We start from the raw sequence: 27145 nt of genomic DNA, 5'->3' as shown, positions 1-27145 counted from the left end.
CTCAGAGCACAATGAACCACACAAGTGTTTTTTGCAGAGAGAATGACATTTTCTAGATGCCCTTTTATAAGCTAACAGTGTCTTTTAGAGAACAAAAACCGTGGTTTAGCTTCGACAATGCACGAGCAGCCACAATAGGAAAGACACTGAGTTTTGGTTGTGCTCCTATAAACAAGCATGTGCTGAGTCCACTTGGTGAGTGCACTGTGTGGTAGACACAGCAAAGTAAACGCACACACTGAGCCAGATCCACAGCTCCTAAGAGACCAATTGAGCACATAGAGAAAGAAAATAGAGAGCATATAAAGCCACAATAACCTTTAGAAAGGCTACGAAGACTCTCTATGCTAATAAAATGGACGAAAGCTTATGAATTTACTCCAAAGAGAGATAAAACAAAATCCAATGTAGTTTACAGAAAAAAAAAAAACAAGAGAGAACATTAGTAATGATTATTGATATTATTATATATTATTTATATCAAAATTATTTCAAATATTTAATTTTAAATCATTAAAAATGAATGAATAATTTATCATTATTAATTATTTCATTGCCATTGATTTTTGGCAGATTTTGTTTTAAAGTAAATAGCCTATCCATCAAACTGTCTATTTTCCCCCATTATCTTTCTAATTAATTCGTTTTTTTTTTTTTTTTTTTTTTTTTTTACTGTTCTTGCTGCTGCTCTTTTCTATGTGAGGAAAAAAATGTAAGGTCTGTTTTTGTATTGTTTGAATAAAAAAAAAAAAAAAAAAAAAAACCTGTCTGGATTTGGCCTTTGCCCTTTATTGACCGTTCTCATGGCGTTAACGCTTACGTCACTGTCATCCACCAATCAGCTCACAGAAGGTGGAGCTAGGAAAACATGTCGTCTATATCGGAGCTCTACGATGTCACTTGGGAAGGTAAATGGCTCTGTTTTCGTTAACAGCTGTTATTAGTTGATTCAGTATTTATCTGTAGTCATTCAACCGTTACCCAAGCTATACATTCTGTAAAGGTTTGCGAACTAAATGCCGTATTTTTTGTGCTTTTCATTAAAGACAACAACAGGCGGTCTAGGTAGCCAGTTAGCTTCTCTTCAGCTTAGTAACACAATCTGTATTCTAGAAAGACATAATTATACGTTCACATAATAGGTTACGGTGTTTAGGTTGCAATCTGTATCCAACTATCATATTGTTTTTTATAGAAATTATCATGTTGAAATATATATGCGGTGTACCTGCATGTCATCTACAGTCATATAATAAAGAATGAATCAGTTCTCTTGAGACTATAATCATCTCCCGTTGTTTTTATGATATAAATCTTTTGTTGCCATAGATCTGACATCCTAATTCAGTGCAATAATACAGATTTAGATTAATACTGACATTAACAACTGGATATGACATATGTCTGGCTCTTTAGACGAGATAAAACATGTCCCACAACTCGATTTCTTAAATAATGCTGCTTTCATTATAGAAAAAACAAATTCTAATGGATATCAAATACTAAGACAATGTAATTTTTCTATTCAACTTTTCACTTATATGGATTTTCTGATTATTTAATTTCTAATGTGGAGAAAAATAAATTAATAAAAATTGCAAAATAGTAGTATTTTCATTAGTCTTCTCAGATCTTTATCCTCCACTGTATGCTTGTATTTTAAGTTAGATGTGTAATCATTTTTTTTTTTGGCCTTTTAGCTGTTTTGATGCAATTATCAGGGTGTTTTACTGTTTAAGTTTACTATATTGAAGTTATACAAAGTGTAGTAGTCAGGAAACATGTCAGTATTATTAAAGATATTTTTTTTTAAAAGTAGGAAGGTGATTAAAGAAAGTACAAGTTATACTCGCAATAAATAATTGATGGATGGTTAAATAAATTAGTGATAAAGTTTCAGCCAAGGACTAATGTGTTTCTTTACTGCATTTCAGAAATGCGTGACAAACTCCGTAAGTGGAGAGAAGAGAATTACAGGAACAGTGAGCAGATCGTGGATGTTGGTGAAGAGCTGATTAATGAGCACGCGTCTAAACTTGGAGATGACAGTAAGTACATACAATTACAGTAAACAAAAGCAAACTTACAAGAAGTAATAAATAATGAAGTACCTTCGGTTTCTATAGCATTATACAGTTCTTAAAGTTAATGGCTTTTATAGTTGGACCGGTTTAGAGTGATTTCTGCCTGACACCGATCAGATGTGTTTCGTATGCACATATACTAAGCGCAGTCCTTCAATAGAAGAACTGACAGATATTTAATAAATAAATAGGCTGAATAACTATAACTTTTTATTGCATGGAACCATCATAGTCCTAACAAAACATTGAGGTTATATTCCCATTAGACAGTTAATAGGAACATTTCCCACAGCAGGCGATCTGAAGTTTGACAGTAATTGTCTTGAAATTTATTAAAGGCACTGATTTTGTTACAAAAGTTATGCTTTAATGGCAGTTACGGCAGTGATTTAAAGAGGATGAATTAGAGTGCAACGTCTTGGAAAGGGTGTACTCTTTAAAATGTGACATAAAACACTCTCTGAGAAGTTGTCTCTGAATTCACTCTTTAAACTACTGCCACTAAAAAAAAATAAAAAAAAATAAAACAATAAAGTTAAACCTCATTAATTGACTAGAGACAGTTTTGCTGTCTTTAGCACAATCTGCGTAACAAAAGTTCAGTGGTGGAAATATTATCAACATAGTCTTTTGAAAATAAGCAGTTTATGTCAAATTTCAACATTAAATGTCTGATTTTTTTAAGTGCGTTTGCTTAAGTATTTTGAACAAAAATATATTCAGTTGTCTCAAAAGCAGCTTTTTTTGGCATAGCTTTTGTATCTGAAAACCTGGAGAAAAAAAAAAAAAAAAATTTATGAAAACATGAAGTTGCTGAACACTGAATTATTTCTTTCTCTAATACAAGCATTTGTCTTTGAGTTGACTATCTGACCGCTTGAATATAACTAATGCAGAAGGCGGGAAGAGCACCAATTCTTTTTTTTCTTTCTGTCTTGATTTGTCCTTAAAAATCTGATAACAAAAAGACTTTTCTCTTGACATTAAAATGAGGTTAAAGTGAAACAGAAACATTTCAGAGGGCTTAATATTTATTTGCTTTGGTCAGTTATGGGTTTCTAAGCCAGACAAGCAGATGAAGTCCTGCAATCGTGTTGTCAAACATAGCCACTAAAGCCAAGACTCTCTTCAGCTAAAGTCATTATCTCAGAGGTGATCCAATCCTTCATACTGGCTCTAAAACTCACTCCTATAGTTGACAATTTTTGGTTTACCAATTGGAGAAATTGGGCTTTTTTTTCTACTCAAATCAAATTTAGGTTTTTTTTTCTTCGTCCATATTATTATTTTAAAACCTCATGTAATCTCAAATAACTATTATTAAACGTCTTTTGGCTATTCATCAGATAACAACACTGCTGTTTGAGGAACCTTAGCAAACAACAATGAAAGAGCCAAGCCGTAAGTTACCAGACAGCCCTCAGAAAGGCTTTTACTGCAATATATTTGCTCATACAAGCAAGCAAAAAAGAAAAATATATTAACGATGGTTTTCATGGTGGAAGCAGATTTGCAGATTTGTTGGTGGGCCTGTTATCTAATTAAGGAAAGAATGAAGCAAAGACGAGTAAAAAGTCTTTGCTCTTCTCGTCTCTTTTGCCATGTGATGAGTTGTGTTTTATTGATGCATGATGTCGAATTTTTACTGAAACCTTTATTTTTTTATGTTGTGATTATGATTCATACTGTCTGTAAAGAGCAGGGTAAATACTTTACACAGCTTGTTTTTATTGAAACCAGCTCTTAAATTGGCTGTGAAACAAGATGGTAATTATCAAAGCAAGACTTGGAATCATAAAAACAGCTCAAAAAACTTGAGGCATTTGTTTGCTTTGGCATATCAGTTTTTTTTTTCTTGTTCGGTGGATTTTATTGTGCTTTCTCAATTAGCACGTTTGAAATCATTCAGCCGATAGACTTGGGCATGCTTGTCAAAACACACTTGACTGTCATGGAGCATTAATTTCATTAATTGGATCCATTAGCCAAGCCCACTAATCAGTTTTCTTTATAGTAAATAGAGCAGCTAAAGCCAGTCGCTTTGTTACAGTTGCCAGTTGAACGTTAAACGTTGCCATCTTGGAAATGACTTAAGCATTTAATTGTAGGAATTTAAAATTCCTATAATCTGTCAAAGTAACGACACACTTTTTGGACCGAGACGACGATAGCTGCGCAATTTCAGCACGTAACGCACGTCATGACGAATAGGGGGTGAAATTCGCTCAACCTTTGCGGTGTTTGACTGAACTGATATATAAAACTGATGAATACGCTAAGGTTTTCTTGTCAAAATTCAGCGAATTCGTTTTGTTTGGCATGAATTTCCTGACCGTTTCCATGAGACCTGCCAGCTCGCCCACACCCGGAGATTACGAAGACAAACTGTGTCGCTGACGGACGCTAAAGATTGTCTTTTCTAATGATACAAAGAAGAAAGTCACAGTTTGCTCGAAAGGAGTTCACAAGGGTTAGATGTTCATTCATCATCTTTGCTACCATGTTGAAAAATAGACTTACTAATATGGTGTCATTTTATGTTTGTCTCCTATGCTCAGTTTGGATAATTTACGAGCAGGTGATGATCGCAGCGTTGGACTGCAGTCGTGACGATCTGGCCTGGGTGAGTTTTCTTTAAGTAACTTTCTCACAGTCTCTCATCTATTCAACTGGGCACACTACTCATCAAGCTTAAAGGGATAATTCACCCAAAAATGGTTTACCCATCCTCAAGCCATCCAAGGTGTATATGACTTTCTTCTTTCAAACGAATACAATCGGAGATATATTTAAAAATATCCTGGCTCTTCCAATCTATATAATGACAGTGAATGGGGGGGGGGGCTGATTTTGAAGCCAAAAAAAGTACATCCATCCATTGTAAAAGTACTCCACACAGCTCTGGGGGATTAATAAAGGCCTTCTGATGCAAAGCGATAGGTTTTTGTAAGAGAAGTATCCATGTTTAAAACTTTATGATCTAAAATAAATTGCATCCGGCAGACGACCATACGCATACTGTGCAAGTCGACTTGCGCCAAAAGAGTAACCCGTGACGCGATGTAGGAGTAGCATAAGCTTAGATGCGTCTTACGATTTAAAGGTGCCCTCGAATGAAAAATGTAATTTATCTTGGCATAGTTAAATAACAAGAGTTCAGTACATGGAAATGACATACAGTGAGTCTCAAACTCCATTGTTTCCTCCTTCTTATATAAATCTCATTTGTTTAAAAGACCTCCGAAGAACAGGCGAATCTCAACATAACACCGACTGTTACGTAACAGTCGGGGTGTACGTCCCCAATATTTGCATATGCCAGCTCATGTTCCCAACATTATAAAAGGCATTAGACAAGGGCAGCCAGTATTAACGTCTGGATGTGCACAACCAAATCATCAGACTAGGTAAGCAAGCAAGAACAATAGCGAAAAATGGCAGATGGAGCAATAATAACTGACATGATCCATGATAGCATGATATTTTTAGTGATATTTGTAAACTGTCTTTCTAAATGTTTCATTAGCATGTTGCTAATGTACTGTTAAATGTGGTTAAAGTTACCATCGGTTATTACTGTATTCATGTAGACAAGAGAGCCATCGCTATTTTCATTTTTAAACACTTATTGTCTGTATAATTCATAAACACAACTTCATTCTTTATAAATCTCTCCAACAGTGTAGCATTACCCGTTAGCCACAGAGCACTATCAAACTCATTCAAAATCAGAAGTATACAATATAACAGTATACAATACTCACATAATCCGACGCATGCATGCCGCATGCATGACGAACACTTTGTAAAGATCCATTTTGAGAGTTATATTAGCTGTGTAAACTTTAAGGCACTGTTTAAGGCAAGCGCAAGCTCTGTGGGCGGAGAGCATGGGATTTAAAGGGGCCGCAGCATAAAATCGGCGCGTTTATAATGATGCCCCAAAATAGGCAGTTAAAAAAATTAATAAAAAAAAAATCTATGGGGTATTTTGAGCTGAAACTTCACAGACACATTCAGGGGACACCTTAGACTTATATTACATCTTTTAAAAACATAATCTAGGGCACCTTTAAACAAATAGGACTGTGCAACAAACTCAAGCTCCTCTTATATCGAAATCCACCGACATTTCTCTTTAGAATCTCTTGTTTCTTTAGACTTCTAATTCGTGACCGGTGTTTTGTTTTGCTCTATCCTCTGCCTTGTGGAGTACTTTTACGATGGAACGATGCACTTTTTTTTGCTTCAAAATCGTGCCCCATTCACATTATAAAGCTTAGAATTGCCTGGATATTTTTTAATTTATCTCTGATTGTGTTCGTCTGAAAGAAGATGTTTTTTGCCCATTGAAAATGCACGGTTTTGCCTGTTGCTTTTGGAAAAACAATTTGCTTGAGATTTAAATCAGGCATGATTTTCAGCGATCGGGGATCGTTGTTGACTTACAGTAGTCAGTTTCTGAGGTTCTTACCAGCAGCAGGAAAACAGCGGGATAAACCGTCTGTGAGCATGATAGGTCAGCCGGGCTACGCCACAGAGCAAACTTTCCATCCTAACCAGGAAAACATTGGATTTGACAGTAACCATTCCTCACCAAGTCATGAGTGTGTGAAAAAAAAAAAAAAAACAGGGGTCTGTTCTTCTCAGTGGGAAAGAACTGGTAAAAGTAGCATCCTGCCCCTGCTTTTTATAGTAGCCAGTGTGGAATTGTGGGATCCCGCTGTGCAGTGTTCTGAATTCTCACCCACGTCACTTGCAATTTTTCACGTCTTCCCTCACAGCTGTATGGCCGACCTGTTTATCATGGCACCCACGGACAGGAAAGTTACTGTTTCATTTTATGGTTAGCAGAAACCTTCGCTGTAATATTGTCTTGTCAAACTAGTCACTTCACACTTTTTAGAGTAGATCTATAAAGTTTTAAATGTTTGGATGAAAAAAATGTACAAAGCCCACATTTCATCACCCCTGAGAGTTGTAGTATAATTTTCATATGTCTGTAATCCAGCAGGTTTTGCATAGTCACTCAAGCTGTGGTGAAAAATATATATGAATGTATTTCATATTGGGCAAATAATCATGACTGATGTTTAAAGTTATGTCTGTATTTTGTTGATGTTAGGCCTGTAAAGCCTGACATACGAAATAATAGTAAAAAAAAAAAATTGAATTGAATTAAACAAAATATATATATTTTTAAATAAATGTAATTATTCTTTATTATTTTTGCATCAGGTTTACTTTATTGATCACAACACCTGAAATGCCAATCTTTGAAGTATTTCTGTTGATTTAATTATGTTCATAAACTTTTAATCTGTTCTAGTCAAAAACAATATATGAAAACAGGTTCTGTATAAATAATATATTAATAAAAAAAAATCATATAAAGTTTGGTGTCAGTTACATTTTTTTTTAAAAGAAATTAATCATTTTATTCAGCAAAGATGCATTAAATTGATTAAAAGTGACTTTTTTTTACATTATTTACAACTTAATAATAATGAAAATCCAGCTTTGCCATCACAGGAATAAATTACATTTTAAAATAGAAAACAGATAATAATAATATACAAATATTTCACAATATTACAGTTTTTACTGTACTTTTGATCAAATAATTCAGCCTGATTGAGAATAGACTTTTTTCAAAAACATTTTAAAAACCTTACCAAATTCCAAACTTTTGAATGGTAGTGAGTCATTTTGAAATGTATACATGTATTTTTAATATTTTATCTTATTATGGAGAAAAAAAAAAAAAAAAAAAAAACTATGCTGTTTTTGGTTGATACTCAGATTGGTTCAACCAATAGCATGAGAACAGGATTGGCAATGGCAGACATGGAGAACGTTTGGAAAACCTGTTTGTGGAGTAAAAGTTAAATTTTTGCATGGTCAAACCCCACCATTATTGTTGTTGTTCTTTGCGTAGAGTTGCCTACAGGAGCTGAAGAGGCAGTTTCCAGACAGTCACAGAGTGAAGCGATTAGCAGGGATGCGGCTGGAGGCTCTGGAGAGGTAAGATACACACACCGCAGCACCATCTTAACACCAAGGCCTTGGATTAGCTACAAGGGTGGGGGGTATGGGGGGATCTGGGACGTAAGTGGCAGGATGCGTGGGAAGGGAGGCTGTTTATTTTGCAAGCCACCATTCCTTCTGCTAAGTGGAAAAGCGAGAGAGAATGGTTCAGCCCTCGGTAGTCCTGTGGCTCTTTTGCCTGAGCGAAGAATTCCGAAGACGGAAGTGGTCTCTCCTGCTATTATTCTGGGGGTCCCTCTGTGCTTTTTTTCCGCTCTCTCTTTTTTTGTCTCCCTGGTTGTGAAAACAAGGCCAGTCAGACCTGTAAACATAGTACCTATGTTCTGCGTTTCCTCTCGCAGAGAATTTCGCCTTCTCTCAGTGTTTGAGCAAACGATTAAGAAGATTGTAAATTGATGTTAATGTATAAAATTTCAGCAGGATTTCAGATCTGTTTCAGTCTGGTCACCATATCGTCGACGTGTTTATCAGTTATGCCAGGGGTTGTTCCGTAATTGTGAGTGATTGCGCCTGCACGGTCAGATTAAATAAACTGCAAATTGGAGTCTAATTGCCATCAGACGCTCAGCTTAAACGAAACTCTCCCCTCTGCTCCCACATGGCTGAATCCTACATAAATAGAGCAAGTCAAAGCGGCTGGTGCCATTTGAGATGTGCCAGAGAGTGATTGAACTCTAATGTGGATGTGAGAAGAGGAGTGGCGTTGGAGCTCGATGATAATAGGAACCAGAGCTGCTTCTGTTGTTGGTTGCGGGCTGAAACAGGTTTTGATCATAAGGCCGGCTGCTTTGGCTGTGCTAGCGTTAACTGTGCAGGTTGTCCCTCGTAAAAAAACAAGCTTTCATCCTTCATTCGACATGACAAGTGAAGTGCTTCTGGCATTGTCCTCCCATTCTTCAGAAAACTCTGTATGAGATCAGCATCGTAATTCATAACGTCTTTTCAAACACATGGTGCTGTCCAACCCTTAGTTCAGGTTGAAGGGCCCGTCGAGTGTATTTATTTATTTTTTTGCATCTGTAACTCATATACGTCTTGCTTCGGAATGCCTTTTAAGCGAATGTGCTTCGAAACGATGCCTGATTTGTGGTGGAAGTTCAGGCTGATTTGTTTAGAGGTAAATCAAAGTGCAGGGAATCATGTTTGTGGATTACGCTCTTTGTGAAGCTAGTAAACCTCGTACAACACTGGCTATTTGAGCTGCTACGGTAATGGTTGTTTATTTCTGCTTCTTGGATACGTAGCCTCTGTCATTTATATAAACAAGCCGTTCTGTATAAAAAAAAAAAAGTTAGTTACTGTGAACTTTATTTGATAGCTCTACCACCTCACTTAAACATGATCTCTCTGTTGAAGGTATGAGGATGCCAATAAGCTGTACGACTCAATTCTACAAGATGACCCGACAAATACGGTAAGAAAAAAAAATGTGTTTGAAACTTGCTGTTTAAAAAGTAAATTTTTGTACTCTTTCTCCCCTCTGTGACCTCAGCCACTAGAATCACACACACGTAAACGCAGTACACACTCAAGTGTGTGAGGTAACAAAGACCATTGATTTATGGACTTTGGTTGCATTAAACACGGCTGGGGCAACCTCAGCAAAAATAAATGCCTTGTCTTTTGAAGAAAGGAATTTATCGCTTTTCCTGAGACTCCATAGAGAGGTCTCAGGGGTGCTAATTTTTTTCCCTTCGTTTTTTTTTTACCTTTAACCTTTAGATAACCTAAAGGAATAGTTCATCCAGAAATGAAAATTCAGTCTTCATTTAATCACCCTCATGTCACTCCAAATGCATAACATTTTATTTATTCACAAAACCAATTTTTTTGGTAGGGATGCACCAAAATTTTGGCTACTTTTAATTTTGGCTACTGCTATTTTCGGTTTTAGAGGGCCGAAATCAGTGACTGAAACATTTTGACTGTGTTCAGCGTCTATTTCGTGCACACAACCTGGATAAGCTACAAGTTAAACATGTCCGCTGTGTGGACACAAGCTCTTGATTGACAGTATTTCAATCAGTAATGATATGTTTTTTTTTTTTTTTTTTTAAATTTACAATATTTTAGTCTGCTCTTTTGTAGTTTTTTTTCTGCTGATGCATAAACAAAACTTCACCAAACATTTGTAGCACGCCTGCCGCCTGACATTCAATAATCGCAAAATGCTTTGTGCTTTCTTAGTTTAAATATAAAGCAAAGTCTCAACTTTAAAATTCTCGATTTTTATTTTTTTTATGAAATTCAAACAATAAACGTCTTTTTGGCTGTCTTTAATATGGCCTCACCGATCACTGTAGCCACCTCAGTTTAGGCGGCAGCACGGATCAAGCATGCATGAACCGATCATCTATTCTCCTCTTTACTAGTTACAGTATGAAGTGGGTGAACACCAGAAGGTATGTTGAAAGATTTAATTACAACAAATCGAAATAAATCCTGTCTCATGTAATCGCTCAATCAGCGTATCACCCGGGGAAAGACGCCAATAAAACAGCTTGTAGGCTATACAATGTCACTTAACGCTACATTTACCTCACGAAAGCTATTCAGTGTCCATAAACTCATTAGTTAGCTAAAAAAAATCTCTGGAGAAGAGCATTTTGCTAAATATATGCACTGTATTTATTATATTTTTACTTAGCGATGTCTTCATGTATGTTTGAATAAATCTGTCATGATAAGTTATTACAGTTTATTGTCATTTAAATGTTTATATTTCACTAACAAACTGGAGTAGAACAATTGTTATTTTAAAAAAATATATAAAAACAGCTTTATGTGGAATTTAAATGTTTGTACAACTCAGTTTTTTGATTATTAAATAAGTTTGATGAATTAATTCATAATTTATTTACGTTTTGGTTTTGGTTTTCGGCCAAGTGCTTCCTGAAGTTTGGGTTTTGGACCAGAATGTTCATTTCGGTGCATCCCTAGTTTTTGGAGTCATCCATCTGTTAAAGAGAGTTTGTTCACAAAAACTTGATGATTCTTCCACAAATTGATCAATTTGGTTCTCGAGTTTAACTCGTGACTAGTAGAATGATCCAGTTAACAGTCCACTAGAGGTGAGGAATAAATGAAATTCTCCCATTCAAAATTGTCTTGTGCTTACCATCAGTAAAAACAGTAATATTGTAAAATGTTATTGCAATTTAAAATATCTGTTTTAATATTTCAAAATGTAATTTATTCCTGTGATCATGGCAAAGCTGAATTTTCAGCAACCATTACTTCAGTCTTTAGTGATTCTCCAGTCTTTTGATCAATTTAACGTATCCTTGATGGATACAAGTATTAATTTCTTTTTAAAAAACATACATATACATTTACTTTGTGTTCCATGGAAGAAAGTCATTTACGTGGTGAGGTTCAGAATTTTTATTTTTGGATGAATTATCCATTTGCAGTATGTGGTTCAGTCTTAACTTATTTATTATTTAAAGATCACTTAGGTATTAAAGGCCCAAATGTAGTTCGCCCAGTTCGCTATTGATTTGTCTTGCCTTGGCGTAACACATGAAGCCTGTTTTTTATTCACTGATTATTTATTGAGTGAAGTGGTTTACGGAATCCAAGTATGCTCCATGTTTTTCCAATATCTTTCCACCATCACCTCAAAACATATTGTACCTGCCCTTCATTCTTACATAAGGACTTTGCGGCCATTCAAGAAAATAAATGTTTTGAAGTGTTTTCATAACCGTATTTGTTTTGGCCCTTCTCTGTAGACGCAAAACACTTTCTTTTTTTTTTTCTTCTTTTTTTTTTGCACTGTCTCTACACATGGGCTTGCTTAGATGTTTTAAACATTTTCTCTGGGCTGGCAAAGTGCGCATGATGAAGCGGATACTTCTGTTCTTTGGACATTGTGCGCGGATTCCACACCTCGCCGTCCATCTGTTTTGAACACATGGAGGCTTTGCTGGCAAAGTCAATAAACCCTCATGTGTGCTCCGGCAGGACCCCCTTCCCCCCGGTGATCTCTCTCTCTCTCTCTGCTTGTTTTCTCCGTTAAAGGGATAGTTCACCCATAATTAAGATTCTGTCATCACTTACTCTCCCTCATTTTGTCCCCAACCTGTGCGACTTTCATTCTTCCATTGAACACAAGCAATTTTTAATAATGTACCAGGTACTCTTTTGCAAACAATTGCGATGAATGAGGAGCATTTAAGCTTCAAAGAGAATATAAAGCCAAAAAAGTAGTCCATTTAGTTTGTGTACTATTTTTTTTTTTTTTAATCTTCTGAAGTCATGTGATAGATTTAAGGTGTTATTCACTGAAAATCTTCTCCTTCATTGTGCTGTTAACCATTATGACTGGATCATTGAGTAAGTGAGTTGAACTCAAGAACCACATCAGTCAGACTAGTTTTTATCAACTGATTCATTGAAAAGATATGACTAGAAAGAAAAAAGTTTGTTCACATATCAGACATCGCTACTTCTCTTATGAACTAAACCTGCCAAGGAGAGCAAGGACTATGAACCACTTTATGGTGCTTTTTTATCATTTTGGAGCTTGGCAGCTCCAGTCCACATTCTGTTTTGCTACATTGATAAGTGGCCAGGATATTCTTCAAAAATTCACTTTTTGTGTCCCACCAAAGAAAGTCAAGTGGGTTTGGAATGGATGAGTAAATAATGACAGAATTTTCATTTTGGGTTTTCATTTTAAACTATTACTTGAAGCTATCACTGTCTTCATCTTGCGGGCAAAAAATGGCCTGTCCTCCGTCCTCTCGTCCCTGCATTTGTTATATCATTACCATTTGATATTTATTTAACTATCTGTTACTGTTGGACTGAACCGCTCCCATCCGTCTTTCCCCCTCTGAAAACGAGAGGTCTGTTCTGTTTGTTTTTTGTGCATTTCAACCGAGGCACTCTCCCTATTCCCATGATCAAGGTTAAATTGCAAGCACATTTAATGGCGTGTAAATGGGAAGTTGAGAAGATCGGCGCAAAATGGATATCATCAAACCAGTGCGGTTACATTATTCTTCACAATCTAGTAATCATATCGCTTTGCCCCTCTGTTAACATCCAAAAGATATGAAACAAATTTCCCCTCGGGGAAATATGTTTCCCCGTGTCCTAGTGTTATCCAAGCCAAACACTTTTGGGAAAGAGTGTGGCAATAATGTGATTTTTGCAAACGTCCCCATCAGAGTTTTGCGTTTTACGTAAACTTTATCTGCCGTAGTAATGAAATCCATGAGGAGAAATATGATATCCCATTACTAAACACCTGCAAGTAGAGATCATTTGTGAAATATAGTATTTACAGGCAGTTCTATGCAGACACGCATACCTTTTGTGAAATCTACTGGGTAAACTTTTTTTTTTTTTTTTTTTTTTTTTTACTTAAAATTGTTAAACTGGGCTTTTTATTTATGAACTGTCATTTAACCCAAATTTGAATTGTCATCATCAATATAATGAAATGGTCCTTTTACACTCAGTTCAGCAGAAAAATCACTGGAAAATACTGTCCAACCACGTCTCATTACCTCATCAGTCTCTCGCAGAAACCGGCTGCAGCCATCATCTCCTAAAAGGAAATGTGCATTTGTGAATGATCACTCAGACAGCCGTCTTTTTTTTTTTTTTGCACCAGGAAGTCTGGGAAATGAAGTGAAATGGGCTGACAGATTCTTAAAGCTTTGCTCAATCGCTCTGTGAAATGCCGTGGGATTTTGCTCTTTCAGGATTTATCAACTTTATTAGGTGGCAAAACAGGCCATCAGTGTAGCCATCAAGGGCATGTTTTCACTGTGAAACGCATAAATTTCCCATGTCTTATCTTCATGCTGAACGCTCTTTGACGGGAGCATTGGTAGGCTTGGTAGGATGCACCCACTTGTGGAAAGGGTGTAGGCGAGAACCATGTGAACCACCCTGACACAATTAGGTTCAGCCCAGATATTTCTGATGGCCCCGAAAAGGATTTGCCCGTTTCCTGATCTCCAAATACGAGTCACCTCCCGTCAAATCCTGTACGTTTTGAGGAGGGGAATGGAAGAAAACGGGGCCATTGTGCAGTGGCAACTAGACAGTATTTTCCCACAATCCAATCCCCTCTGGCTGGGTATAGCAGGCGGGGTGACGAGGTTGTGGTATTGGAGGGATGACATCATCTAGGTCACCTGTCTGTAAATGCAAGGCTTATCTAAACGCTGTGTTTTTTAACATGTTCAGTGGAATGGGATGAGGGCACGATCCAAGAAAATGGCGGAAAATTGGCGACTTCTGTGAGGACTTGTGAGGCATCCCAGCATGCGGAGCTGAGATTGGAAACTGAACTGTTGTAATTATAGGCTGTGGAATAGATGTGGTACCCATTAACCAAAATTGTTGAATCAACAAAAATTGCTCAAGGTTTCTCTGCCATGGCGGTGTCCAAAAAATGTTCGAACTCCTAGCCCTTCCATTGCTCATTATGGTCCAATACCTACAGCAATGATTTGGAGAAATTCTTCCTGGCTCATATCAGTCTGTCTTTTTATCTCTCTATCTCTCTCACTGTCTGTCTGTCTATCTGTCTGTCATTTGTTCCATCTATCCGTCTGTCTCACTGTCTGTCTGTCATTTGTTCCATCTGTCGTTCATTCTATCATCTGTCTCTGTCTGTCATTTGTTCCATCCATCCGTTGTTTGTTCTATCATCTCTCTTGCTCTCTGTCTGTCTGTCTACCTATCTGTAATTTGTTCTATCTGTCTGTTTGTCTGTCTGTGTTATTTGTTTATTCCATCATCTGTCATTTGTTTTATCATCTGTCATTTGTTTTATCTGTATGTCGGCCTCTATATTTTGTTTGTTCAGTCTATCATCTGTCTTCCGTTCTATCCTGTCTATTTGTCATTTGTTAGTTACATCTATCATCTGTCATTCATTCTATCCATCTGTCATTCTACCTGTCTGTCTATCCTTTTATCCATCTATTGTTCCTTCCATATATCCATCTGTAGATTTGTTTAGTCTATCTATCTATCTATCTATCTATCTATCTATCTATCTATCTATCTATCTATCTATCTATCTATCTATCTATCTATCTATCTATCTATCTATCTATCTATCTATCTATCTATCTATCTATCTATCTATCTATCTATCTATCTATCTATCTATCTATCTATCTATCTATCTATCTATCTATCTATCAACACTGATTGACCCAGTAGGCTTACTCGATTCACGGAATTTCAGCACTCTCGCTCTGCCTGTAATTCAGCAGGATAAACATGGTTGTGCTTGTGAAAGCAATTGAGGTCAATGAGAATTCTCCTGAGGTTGACCTCTAGAATTACATGCAATTACAGTGCAGAACAAGATGTAGTTTGTAAAGGTCAAACAGATTTTTTTTTCCAAAAAAATTCTGAACGGACTGTATTTCGGTCCAGTGACATTTTTGTCATAGTTTTTAGAAACCTTTCTTCACAAAAAGATTTTTTTTTTCTCTCCATACAATGAAAGTCAGTGGGATCCAGTGTTGCTTTGCACCCATTTGACCTTCATTGTATAAACACAGTTGAAACATTCCTCAAAATAATACATGACATGAGGATGAGTAAATGATGACAGAATTATAATTTTTGGCTGAAAAACGCTGCTTCAGAAGATTTGGATATGCTCATAAATTTGGACTTGCATTTAGAATTTATTTTGAAAACATGACCACTTTCTTCGAAATGACACTTTGATGTTTTTGACACTTCTAATCATTTTGAACACTGTTAGAAATGATTCGTGGCCTGTTACCGATCATGCTTATCTTTAGCCGTTGCTGAGACCTTAGATTTGGTCTGGATATGTTGAAACCAATAGCAGGTAATTCTCTTATTTAAGGATGAATATGAAGTCAGGTCATGTCGGTACACCACAGCGCTGAGAGTCAACTCCTCTTCACCCTGTGGGAACGACGGTTGCCTTTGAAATCCCTGGAGGTGGGCTCTCAACAGCAGTCTGAAAGTGGAGCCAGGGGTTGATGGAAGCAGCCAGGTCCTTCACGGTGAGAGGCACTCAGAAATGCTTCAGAAGAAAGAATCACGAAGAGAATGAAAATGAGATGCTGGCCTTTCCTGGATCACATCGAAAGAGAAGGGAGAAGGAGGGAAAGACATAGAGAGACTGAAATGGTTTGGAATAGCTCATTGTTTAATAAAGTTTCGTAAGACTCTCCGGTCTACCAGCCTCCGAATGTTTCTGTCGGTGCCAAGTGCACTAAGAGGAAACGAAAGACAGATATGGGGTCCGAGTAAATAACCTGCGGTTGCAAACAGTCTTCCGCCTTGTTCAGTGCAGAGTACAAAGAAATCAGTTCGTTGGCAGAAACTGAACATTAACAATAAAATTTGATAGCTTAAACTATTTGGAATTATTACCGTTTGATTCTGTTCCACAGTTTCTTTAAATACTTCTGGAGGATAACGTTATATAGCGATACAGAACTCGTGCAGTAATCCAAACAGCTTGAGGTTGTAGCTGTAGCCTTATTTCACCTGTCATCTGCAGCCTGGTAATGTGAAACCATGTCTTCCGCTGATCCAGTAAGTACTATCAGACTTGCGTACAGTAGGGGTTTGGCAGTTCATCAAGTCCTTAGCTCGAGCAGCCAGTGGAGCAGGTTCGTCTGGCCGCCTGGTTGATGGATAAGTGGATTTGGAGTGGCGGTGGTATCATAGCAGTTCCAGATTTATGGCCTTTCAGACGTGACTCATGCCCGGCTTGATGGAGTTTGGTCCATGCTGTGGTAGTAGGGAAGACCCACTCTATCAAGTGCCAGTTCATAAATAATATCTGGGGCACATCTAACGGTAAAGCTTCTGCTCTTTGCTCTCCTTTCACCAGCGGAGAGAAAAAAAGAGGCGCTGCTGGAAAAGTCGTCCGACTTGGCGTAATACTTTCTGATTCAGATTGATGAGATTCTAATCCGCCTGAAGGTCACTTTTGCGTCGGAACAAGGCAGGACGTTCTTTGCGGCTGATTCGAGCTGGGCTATGCAAGTTTATGTGAATGCATATGGCCCATGGCTCTTTGGCAATGTGTTATTTTCACCACTTGAAATGGGTCTTTACTTGCTCTTCCAAATGTGAGCAGCATCCTCGCTGATGCTCGTGCGCCAGAATCCACAAGCTTTCTAATCTGATAAAGACATTACTTTTTTGTATCTGCTGCTATATTACTTACGACTTGAATGCAGTAATAATATGCTTTCAAGGAAACGTCATATTGGACAATCTGATGGTGTAAGGGTGTTTATTGTAACACTGCCTCAGGGGAGGAAAAAAGAACTACACGTGCTGTTCTGCCCAGTAACTGACAGCATTTAATTGACCTCCATTACGTCCTGTTCCAGAATTCATAAAAAAGGATGATGTTGTAAAATTTTAAAGCATACCGTATTCCACAATCCTGGTCACGGGTTGTATGCTTAAGTAGTTTTTTATTTTATGTAATTTTTTTTATTTTTACCTGTTTTTTATAGTGTTTTTTATACATTTGTCTTTTCCTCTCTTGGTGTTTTTCATGGAGCTAGGAGATTTAAAAGATTTGAATTTTGTAAATTTTACTTTTAAATAAATGTAGTATAATGTAGTTTTGAATTTTGTTAATATGAATTCTAGACATATGACATTTAACAGTTTTTTTTTTGTTTTTTTTTTAGGTAAAATGCCACACAAAATCTCTTTTGTAAAATGTCCCATCTAAAATTTTAAACATTCAAAACTAAAATATCCCACAAGAATATCTTTTTTTTTTGTGAAATCTAAAATTCGAATTTACAAAATGCTCAATCAGATCTTTTGATCATTTTTTTAGTTCTTTGCTAAAATAATTACACACGAGGACATTTTGCCACAAGTCAGAAGTCTGCCTTTGCAAGACTAGGTCAAAAATTAACAAGAACCACCCTAAATGTGCTATCCGTAGCATTATTCGGTGATAATCTGACAAAGTTTAATGTCATTGTAACGTGTATCTAAATCAATTTCTTATGTGTATAACTCTCAGTCAGTATTTGTCTGATCGAAACTCGTAAGATGGAGATGGAATCCAACTCTTAGCCTGTGGTGCCTCTGCCATCCCTGTTGTCTTCACAGTCTGATCACCAGAACCCCAGGGGATTATTTACACATCCCTCTTTCTTTCCTTCTTTGCTCTTTTCTGTTGCTCGCAAACACTTGAAACTCTAAAGCCCTAATCCTCTGTTGATGTCAACCCAACAGGCAGCAAGGAAGCGCAAGATCTCCATCCTGCGAGCGCAGGGCAAAAGCAGCGAGGCCATTCGCGAGCTCAACGAATATCTGGAGCAGTGAGTGTTTTACAAGAGGATTTAGACACCCCTCCCTCCCTTCCCCTCTACTTTTTAATTAAAAGGGGTTTTGCATTTGATTGAGTTGGCCCCCAAGCCTTTCCCTAACCCCCTTTTGTCCACAGTGACCTTTCTGATGAGCTAACTACCACTACTCTGTCTTGCAGGTTTGTGGGAGACCAGGAAGCATGGCATGAGCTGTCAGAACTCTACATCAATGAGCATGAGTAATGATTTCTTACCTAATTTCTTTTGTTGATTCTTTTTTTTATATACTTGATAGAAGTTGATAGAACGTGAGGGTTAATCACGTTAATCAATCAGAAACAACATAACTAGAACATATACCAATCATGTTTCTAAAAAAGTAGCCATATTTTATGGCTTCAATAATATATGGGTTTCAATTTGTTCAGATGAATTTATTCTTATTTACTCAAGAATTTGATGAGGAGATAAGAGATTAATTTTAAACATACATCACTGTGTGTAAAAAAAAAAAACAAACAAACAAACAAACAAACAGGCATATTTGTAGTGTAGGTAGGGAAAAACTCAATTTAAATCAGCTAAAAATCTATTTATCAGGCACCAATGTATCCGTAAGATGTCCAGAAGTTGTCTGTACGGAATGTGAAGTTTACGAGGGTTATGAGGTCACATTTACCACCATCTCGCAGGTCATTCTCAGGACCTTTGTTTGACATGCGACGGTTGCTGTAGAGTTGTGGGACCTTCTGGAGTAAAAGACAGTGAAATGCCAGTCTCAGCCAGGGGCCCTGCTTAAAGCTCAGTGTCTGTTTGTCCCATGGAGTAGGGCCATAATAGGATTTGTTCCTTGAGCCCCCTCTCCAACTCCTGGGATAAGACTGCGCTCCCCTGCTGATATCTCTTTTGCCAGGGGTTACTTTCTGCCAGGCATCAGGATTGTAGGAAACTACAAGTCTGTGTCTGTGTCTCCTCTCCTCCATCCTTCTTTAATTGTTTTGGTCTTATTGTTCATGAGGGGGGCTATAGGGTGTTAGTATGTGTGTGTGAGAGAGAAAAAGTTGGTTGTCCCGGTCGGAGGCTGCTGGCCGTAGGAATGCAGGCGCTTGGTGAGAGCACCGCTTATTAGATACCTCACGGTTTTGTGTAAAGGGCTTTATTGCTGTGGCAGACAGAGGAAATCCAGGGGTGAGAGGATTATCTGCCTGCTTAGACCAACTTTTCTAATATCACACCATTCTTTGACAACCCCTTATCTATAGGCGTGTCAGTGTCACTCTTTTTCTTTCTTCCCCTTTCTCTTTCTATTCTTTATTTCAGGTCACAGACTCACTTTTTCCCCTTCCCCTCCTCTTCCGGCAAAGCCCGCATTATCACATCTCTCTTCCACGCTGTGAAAAAAATGGAAGTAAAGGGAAAAAGAGAAATTCCCAAGAGAATGAGGTGGCACCCATTCTCCCAACCAGTCAAAACAAGATGAAGAGAAACAAACACCACCCAAACAGCTGATTACACAGCTATGACGTGCGGCTATCTACTACACTAAGTCCGTAGTACAAATTGACTACTAGTAGATCATGCTTTTCAATGACAGTTAAATACTGGTAAAGAAATGCGTCAAAACGGTTTCGTGAGTGAATTAAATGCTATATTTAGGTAGGGATGTCCAAAACTACATATTTTCCACTGATCAGTGGGTTGTCTAAATAACTAGTAAACTAGGTATTCTTAAGGAAGCATAATTACGTTGACTGATCAAATCAAATCAGTAGGATGGAGCTCAATAGAAAGCAGTCTTTATAAACTCACCAGTCAACGTGACTGATTGGCTAGTTGGTTGTTGGACAACTAGTCAGTCATCTTAACACAGTTTTAGGTTTAGGTTCATCAGGAGATGGATGTGGAAGTCTGTTTTTTTGCCTCAGAGTTTAAAAATTAGGTAATTATTTCTCAGATTTAATATCTTACAATGTAACTTTTTATATATACAGTATATATCTCACAATTTGACTTAAAATCTCACAATGTGACACTATCTCACAATTTGACTTAATATTTAAAAAGTTGACTTTATATCTCAGAATTTGAGTGTCTCCTAATTTGACTTTGATTCTCACAATGTGACTTTCTCTCAAAATGTGACTTTATATCTCATAATTAGATTTTTAGATCTCAAAATGTGACTTTTCCCCAATTTGATTCTCACAATGACTTAAAATCTCAAAATGTGACCTTATATCTCACAATCTGAGTTTGTTGCTTAATTTGACTTTAAATTTTTATATTTTACAGTTTTATTTTAAGATCTCCAAATGTGAATTTTCCCCAATTTGACTTTCTCACATTGTGACTTAAAATGGCACGTGACTTTATATCTAAAAATTTGACTAACATTTTAAAGGTACCCTCGAATGAAAAATTTAATTTATCTTGGCATAGTTAAATAACAAGAGTTCAGTACATGGAAATGACATACAGTGAGTCTCAAACTCCATTGTTTCCTCCTTCTTATATAAATCTCATTTGTTTAAAAGACCTCCGAAGAACAGGCGAATCTCAACATAACACCGACTGTTACGTAACAGTCGGGGTGTACGCCCCCAATATTTGCATATGCCAGCCCACGTTTCCAACATTATAAAAGGCATTAGACAAGGGCAGCCAGTATTAACGTCTGGATGTGCACAACCAAATCATCAGACTAGGTAAGCAAGCAAGAACAATAGCGAAAAATGGCAGATGGCGCAATAATAACTGACATGATCCATGATAACATGATATTTTTAGTGAAATTTGTAAACTGTCTTTCTAAATGTTTCGTTAGCATGTTGCTAATGTACTGTTAAATGTGGTTAAAGTTACCATCGTTTATTACTGTATTCACGGAGACAAGAGCCGTCGCTATTTTCATTTTTAAACACTTGCAGTCTGTATAATGCATAAACACAACTTCATTCTTTATAAATCTCTCCAACAGTGTAGCATTAGCCGTTAGCCACGGAGCACTATCAAACTGATTCAAAATCAGAAGTAAACAATTAGCAGTATACAATACTCACATAATCCGACGCATGCATGCCACATGCATGACGAACACTTTGTAAAGATCCATTTTGAGGGTTATATTAGCTGTGTAAACTTTAAGGCACTGTTTAAGGCAAGCACGAGCTCTGTGGGCGGAGAGCACGAGATTTAAAGGGGCCGCAGCATAAAATCGTCACGTTTATAATGATGTCCCAAAATAGGCAGTTAAAAAAATTAATTAAAAAAAATCTATGGGGTATTTTGAGCTGAAACTTCACAGACACATTCAGGGGACACCTTAGACTTATATTACATCTTTTAAAAACATAATCTAGGGCACCTTTAACTTTATATCTCAAAATGTGACTTTGCCTCCCAATTTGACATTTTATTTCACAGTGTGACATTATATCTTTCAATGACTTTTTCATTTTAAACTTTTTCTCACAATTATAGTCACATTGTGACATACAGACACAGTTACATCTTTTTATTTTCTTTTTTTTTTACTCTGAGGCAGAAAACAGGCATTCATAAATGGAGCGCTGGTAGAGTTGGCCGTGTATGTTGAATGCTCAGGTAGTAGGCGTTGAGTTCAGCAGTGATGTGGGTTGATGCCTGCCTTGCTTTCTCTGTGTCTCCATCTGTCTATCTCTCTCTCTCACTCTTTGCATTGTTCCACCACAGTTTACGCCATAGTAGGAGCACATCTGAAAGTCTTTATGGAGAGGAAATGGTAATTGCAAGCAGCATTCAACCTTCTGAGTGGCCTGATCTCACTGGCTCACTCCTTCAACCTCTTTGACTGTCTGTGTTGTTCTCTCACTCTCATTCTCCTTTTTTTTTTTTTTGCATTTTAAAGTCCCTTGAACATTTCCTAAACGGCTAGATAGGCTCATCATCTCTTTGTGAGTCAGCAACGGCAATGCCCTTTTTCCACAAAAAAAGTCTCGTTTGCGTCAACACGTTTTTTCTGCCAGTTGTTAGCCATAAGATTAGCATCCACAACTCTATTGGACATGCTCCAGCTCTGTTTTAAGATTTGATGTGTTGTGATAAATTGATATGTGTGCACGAGCACGTACATTGCGAGGCCCGACGTGTGGACCTCGCATGGAATGAGATAGAAAGCTTGCCTAACGGTAGCTAAAAAAGCTGTGCGGTTTCGTGGAATCGAGACAGTAACGAGTCTTTCAACCCCGTCCACAGCTTTTAGATACATTTGGCTCATTTTTGTGTCTTGCGGCTTTGTCGTAATAGTCCTGCAGTTCTTTTTGAAATTGTTTGGGTTTTTTTTGGTGGGAGCAATGGGGAAATGTGCAGGCCCATGTTGTATACTTATAAGGGAGAGAGTGTCTGAGACATGAAACTGTAAATTAGTATGAGGTCAGTGGCTCAGCAGTGATCTCATGTGGGAACGGCTTTTGAGAATGACCTCAAGACAGCCTCGAGATGTTAATGAAGAACCCAGGAACAGATTGTTGCTCATCTTTAAATCCAGGGTAGAAATGTCACCTCTGTTGCAAAGCTCCGTTCATCATTTGACCATATTGGGCGTTCATACATTTCCATTAAAGGGATAGTTCACCCAAAAATGAAAATTCTGTCATCATTTACTCAGCCTCAGGTTGTTCCAAACCTGTATAAATTTCTTTAAGGAAGATTTTTTGAAGAATGTTGGAAACTGAACAGTTCTGGGGTACCATTGACTTCCTTTTTTTTTTTTTTTCCTACTGTGGAAGTCAGTGGTGCCCCAAAGTGGACTGGTTACAAACTTTCTTCAAAATATCTTCTTTGTGTAAAGCAGAACAAAGAAATGTATACAAGTTTGGAACAACTTGAGGGTGACTAAATGATGACAGAATTTTCATTTTTGGGTGAACTATCCCTTTATCCCTCATAAAAGCTGAAACTGTCCAGTCCCAGATTGTAAACAAGTCTGAGCTAGGGCTGCACGATGTATCGTTTTGGCATCAAATTCGCGATGTGCGCATCCGCGATAGTCATATTCTAGTATAGGGATCGACATCACGGTTCAAAACGCAGGTGATTCTCTGATTAATTGCAAAGTCTGACCGTCATACAATGAAAGTTTATCATTTGAACGTGTTTTAGGTCCTGTCAGTTTGAACATTCAAACACAATTGATGATGGCTTAGGTGAACGAAACATTTGAGAAAGAACCAGATGTGTAACAGTAGTTTGGATCCGCGCCGCGCATTCGGTCTTAAAGTGACAGAAACCCCTGCTGCTTTCTGTGTCATGAATGTTAATCAAACAACAAAAGACAAAGAGAAACATCACTTTTGTAATTTTAACACAGATTAATTGTTCAATTTATACAGTGAGACTATGTATTATTTTACACTGTATTATTTGACACTATGTTTATTACATACAGTATTATTTCACATTTGATTATTCAATTTCTGTACCTGAATACTGTTAGACTTACCTGGAAAATATAAATTACTATTTATTTCATTTGCATCTTTGTTCTATTATATTTATCTGTGCTTGCTCATTATTTGCTCATTATTTTCTGTGTATTCACTCACCTACAAAATTATCCCAATCATTTTTTTTTAATATCGCAGAAAAACAAAATATCGCAATGTCAATTTTTTCCAATATCGTGCAGCCCTAGTCTGAGCATCGCTTTGTGTAATCAGCCACAAAGCTACTGGGAGATGTTTTATGTGTATGTTTGTTCTTCATTGTTTTTTTTTCACCTCCCTCTCATTTTGTTTGACTCCCACAGTTATGCAAAAGCAGCTTTTTGTCTTGAAGAGCTGATGATGACAAACCCACACAATCACCTGTACTGTGAACAGTACGCTGAGGTATGATTTCTTTCTCCCTGCCTGAAACAAATGTTCTTTTTAGGGATGCACCGAATGTTCGGCAACCGAAATTATTCGGCCGAAAATAGCCAAAAAAAGCACTTTCGGTGTTCGGCCGAATAAGTAAAAAGGCCGAATAAATTTTGCCGAACAATGACGTTAATGACGCAATCAAATAACCCGCGTAGAGTGAGAGGCGCGCGCTTTATGCAGCAAACATGTCAGCAGTGTGGAAGCACTTTAAAGTGTCAGAGAAAGAGGCAAAAACGGCCGTTTGCAGACATTGTTCTGCTGAATTATCCAGAGGGGGTGCATCTGCAAAAACGTACAGCACTTCAAGTTTAATTTATCACTTAAAATCAAGACACCCTGAACATCATGCAGAGTACGAGAAAGACACGGCGGCGGCAACGGCAACAGCAGCAGCGAAAAGAAAAGTAGCTCCCAGTCCTAGGACACCCACTCCATCTGTGGCTGACTTCTTAGAAAAGGCAAAAAAGTTTGCCAATGACAGTGCCAAAGCTAAAGGTATTACTAAAAGGATAATGGAATTCATCGCATTGGATGATCAACCATTCTCTGTTGTAGAGGATGTTGGATTTCGCAGGCTTATAGACCATATTGAGCCCCGTTACACCATCCCTAGTAGACGGCATTTCTCAGACGTGTGCTTACCTGAGATGTATAACGTCGTTTCAACTAACGTCCATGAGCTTTTGGCTACAGATATTCCAGCCCTCAGCTTCACGACTGATATTTGGAGCTCGGATGTGAGCCCCACTAGTATGCTGAGTTTAACGGCGCAGTGGATCGACAAAGATTTCAAGCTACAAAAGATTGTGCTTCACTCACAAGAGTTTAGAGGGTCCCATACAGCTGTAGCCATATCTGAGGCGTTCGCCAACATGTTTGACACTTGGCGTATCGACCGATCTAAAGTGCATGCGGTAGTCAGTGACAACGCAAGAAATATGGCTAAAGCCATGGAAGATAGCAATCTGAAAGGCATACGGTGTATGGCACACACAATTCAACTGGCGGTCAACGAGGGATTGTTGAGTCAGCGCAGTATAGCAGATGTGATAGCGATAGGCAGGAAAATTGTTGGCCATTTTAAACATTCACCGCTTGCCTATGCGCGCCTACAATCTATCCAAGAACAGTTCGGAATGCCGCAAAAACGTTTCCAACAAGATGTGAGCACAAGGTGGAACAGTACATATTATATGCTGGAAAGCCTTTTTGCGCAAAAGCGAGTCTTGGCTACATACATAGCAGATCATGACCTGCCCGCGACATTCACCGCATACCAGTGGGTGTTAATCGAGAACGTTCTCTCTCTTCTCGCCCCCTTTGAGCAGATAACAAAAGAGATAAGCTCATCTGATGCATCTGTGGCAGACGTCATACCCTTACTTGCAGCACTAAAGCGTCTTTTAAACAAAGAGGCTGAAACAGACCACGGAGTGAAAACAGCTAAAAGTGCGCTCTTAGAAGCTGTCAGCACACGATTTAGTCAGGCGGACTCAGAACCCCTGTACTGCATCGCGACTGTGCTTGATCCAAGATATAAAGATCATTACTTGGATGTGGGGAAAAAGATGCGCACACGAGAAATGATCCAGGCCGAGTTGGATTTGGGAAAGCCGCTAGGTGATGGAGACGGTCAGGTGATGCACAGCGCAGGAGATGAAAACAGCGCAGAGAGTAAACGGGCTCGTACTACAGATGAGCCGCGCACAGTCTCGCTGTCTGACATGTTCGATGAGATCCTCCAAGAGAATAACCCATTTGCAAGACAGAGGACAAGCTCGACCGCTCAACAGTTAGATGGGTATCTCTCAGAAGTCCCCATCCCCAGGAGCAATAACCCTCTCGAATTTTGGAGGACCAATCAAGGCCGCTTTCCCGACCTGGCGCAGATGGCACGCAGGTAGGCTACTTGTATGCTAAATTAATTTAAGATTTTATTTATATTTTGGATTATGGTAACACTTTATAAGTAGTTTCTATTTTTAACATTAACTAACAATGAAAAACCCTTATTAAAAGCATTTATTAATCTTAATGTTAACATTTACTAATACAGTATTAAAATTAAGTATCACATTTGTAATTTTTTGAATTAAAAAGTATCAAAAGTGGTAGGCCTATTTGTTAAAATTGTTAATGCACTTATACTAACATGAACTAAATATTTTTTATTATCTTACATTAACGAAGATTAATAAATACCATAACAAATGTATTGCTCATTGTTAGTTAATGCAATAATGTTAACAAACATTGTAAAGTGTTACTACCTATATTTCATATTAAGTATTTTGTGAAAATTTAACTATTTTCAGTGTAGTAAAATAGTAGGCCTACACTGGGTTTCAACCATTTCATTATCTTGAAGACATTGTTCATTTTGAAATGAGCAACTGTCAGAAAACTGCAATAAAATTTTCAACTATTCTGCAGGTACTTGTCTGCTCCATGCACAAGCACCGACAGTGAGAGACTGTTTAGTGCTGCATCTCATGTCATCGATGAGAAGAGGAACCGACTTTCATGTGAGAAAGCAGAGAAGCTACTTTTCATAAAGAAGAACCTGCCACTTTTCCTGAAGAAGTAGGCTAAGTAGGCTTATGTCTAGGACAGTTATTCATTTGTTGTGGGTTCATCCACATTTTTTGCACTATTCAATGCACATTTGTTGTTGTAGACATACAGAGTTACATTCTTTCAGCAGTCAGTTATAGGCCTAACATAGGCTATTCAAGAAGGGGGGCTTCAAAGATAGCCAAATTTTTTTTTTTTTTTTTTTTTTTACTAATTTATTTATTTT

At 37.7% G+C, this 27145-nt stretch overlaps 2 protein-coding genes across 3 annotated transcripts; both read left to right on the top strand.

Moving 5' to 3' along the window:
- Nucleotides 1-789: 789 nt before the first annotated feature.
- LOC125243601 (ER membrane protein complex subunit 2) lies at nt 790-24368 on the top strand. 2 transcript variants are annotated; one of them, XM_048153371.1, is made up of 8 exons: nt 790-908; nt 1935-2048; nt 4643-4707; nt 8023-8108; nt 9489-9546; nt 18372-18457; nt 18625-18684; nt 24231-24368. In XM_048153371.1, exons 1-8 carry the CDS (start codon nt 869-871, stop codon nt 24316-24318), a joined length of 597 nt encoding a protein of 198 aa, XP_048009328.1. In that variant the 5' UTR covers nt 790-868; the 3' UTR covers nt 24319-24368. The 2 variants fall into 2 exon arrangements, with proteins under 2 accessions (XP_048009328.1, XP_048009329.1); XM_048153372.1 differs by lacking the exon at nt 24231-24368 and having other exon boundaries at nt 18625-18688.
- A 156-nt stretch (nt 24369-24524) lies between these two features.
- On the top strand, nt 24525-27098 carry LOC125243600 (zinc finger BED domain-containing protein 4-like). Its single transcript, XM_048153370.1, has 2 exons — nt 24525-26245; nt 26779-27098. Exons 1-2 carry the CDS (start codon nt 24531-24533, stop codon nt 26930-26932), a joined length of 1869 nt encoding a protein of 622 aa, XP_048009327.1. The 5' UTR covers nt 24525-24530; the 3' UTR covers nt 26933-27098.
- Nucleotides 27099-27145: the final 47 nt, after the last annotated feature.

This window comes from Megalobrama amblycephala, linkage group LG13, assembly GCF_018812025.1.
Source record: "Megalobrama amblycephala isolate DHTTF-2021 linkage group LG13, ASM1881202v1, whole genome shotgun sequence".
In the NCBI taxonomy this organism is placed as follows: domain Eukaryota; kingdom Metazoa; phylum Chordata; class Actinopteri; order Cypriniformes; family Xenocyprididae; genus Megalobrama; species Megalobrama amblycephala.
This window is presented reverse-complemented; position numbering and strand designations above follow the sequence as displayed.

Excerpts from the sequence above, each read along its gene's own strand:
- LOC125243601 (XM_048153371.1), top strand. The coding sequence starts at position 869 with ATGTCGTCTATATCGGAGCTCTACGATGTCACTTGGGAAG. Across the intron at positions 18,458-18,624 it reads CTCAACGAATATCTGGAGCA|GTTTGTGGGAGACCAGGAAG; the intron begins GTGAGTGTTTTA and ends TCTGTCTTGCAG. Across the intron at positions 18,685-24,230 it reads CTCTACATCAATGAGCATGA|TTATGCAAAAGCAGCTTTTT; the intron begins GTAATGATTTCT and ends TGACTCCCACAG.
- LOC125243600 (XM_048153370.1), top strand. The coding sequence starts at position 24,531 with ATGTCAGCAGTGTGGAAGCACTTTAAAGTGTCAGAGAAAGAGGCAAAA. Across the intron at positions 26,246-26,778 it reads CTGGCGCAGATGGCACGCAG|GTACTTGTCTGCTCCATGCA; the intron begins GTAGGCTACTTG and ends ACTATTCTGCAG.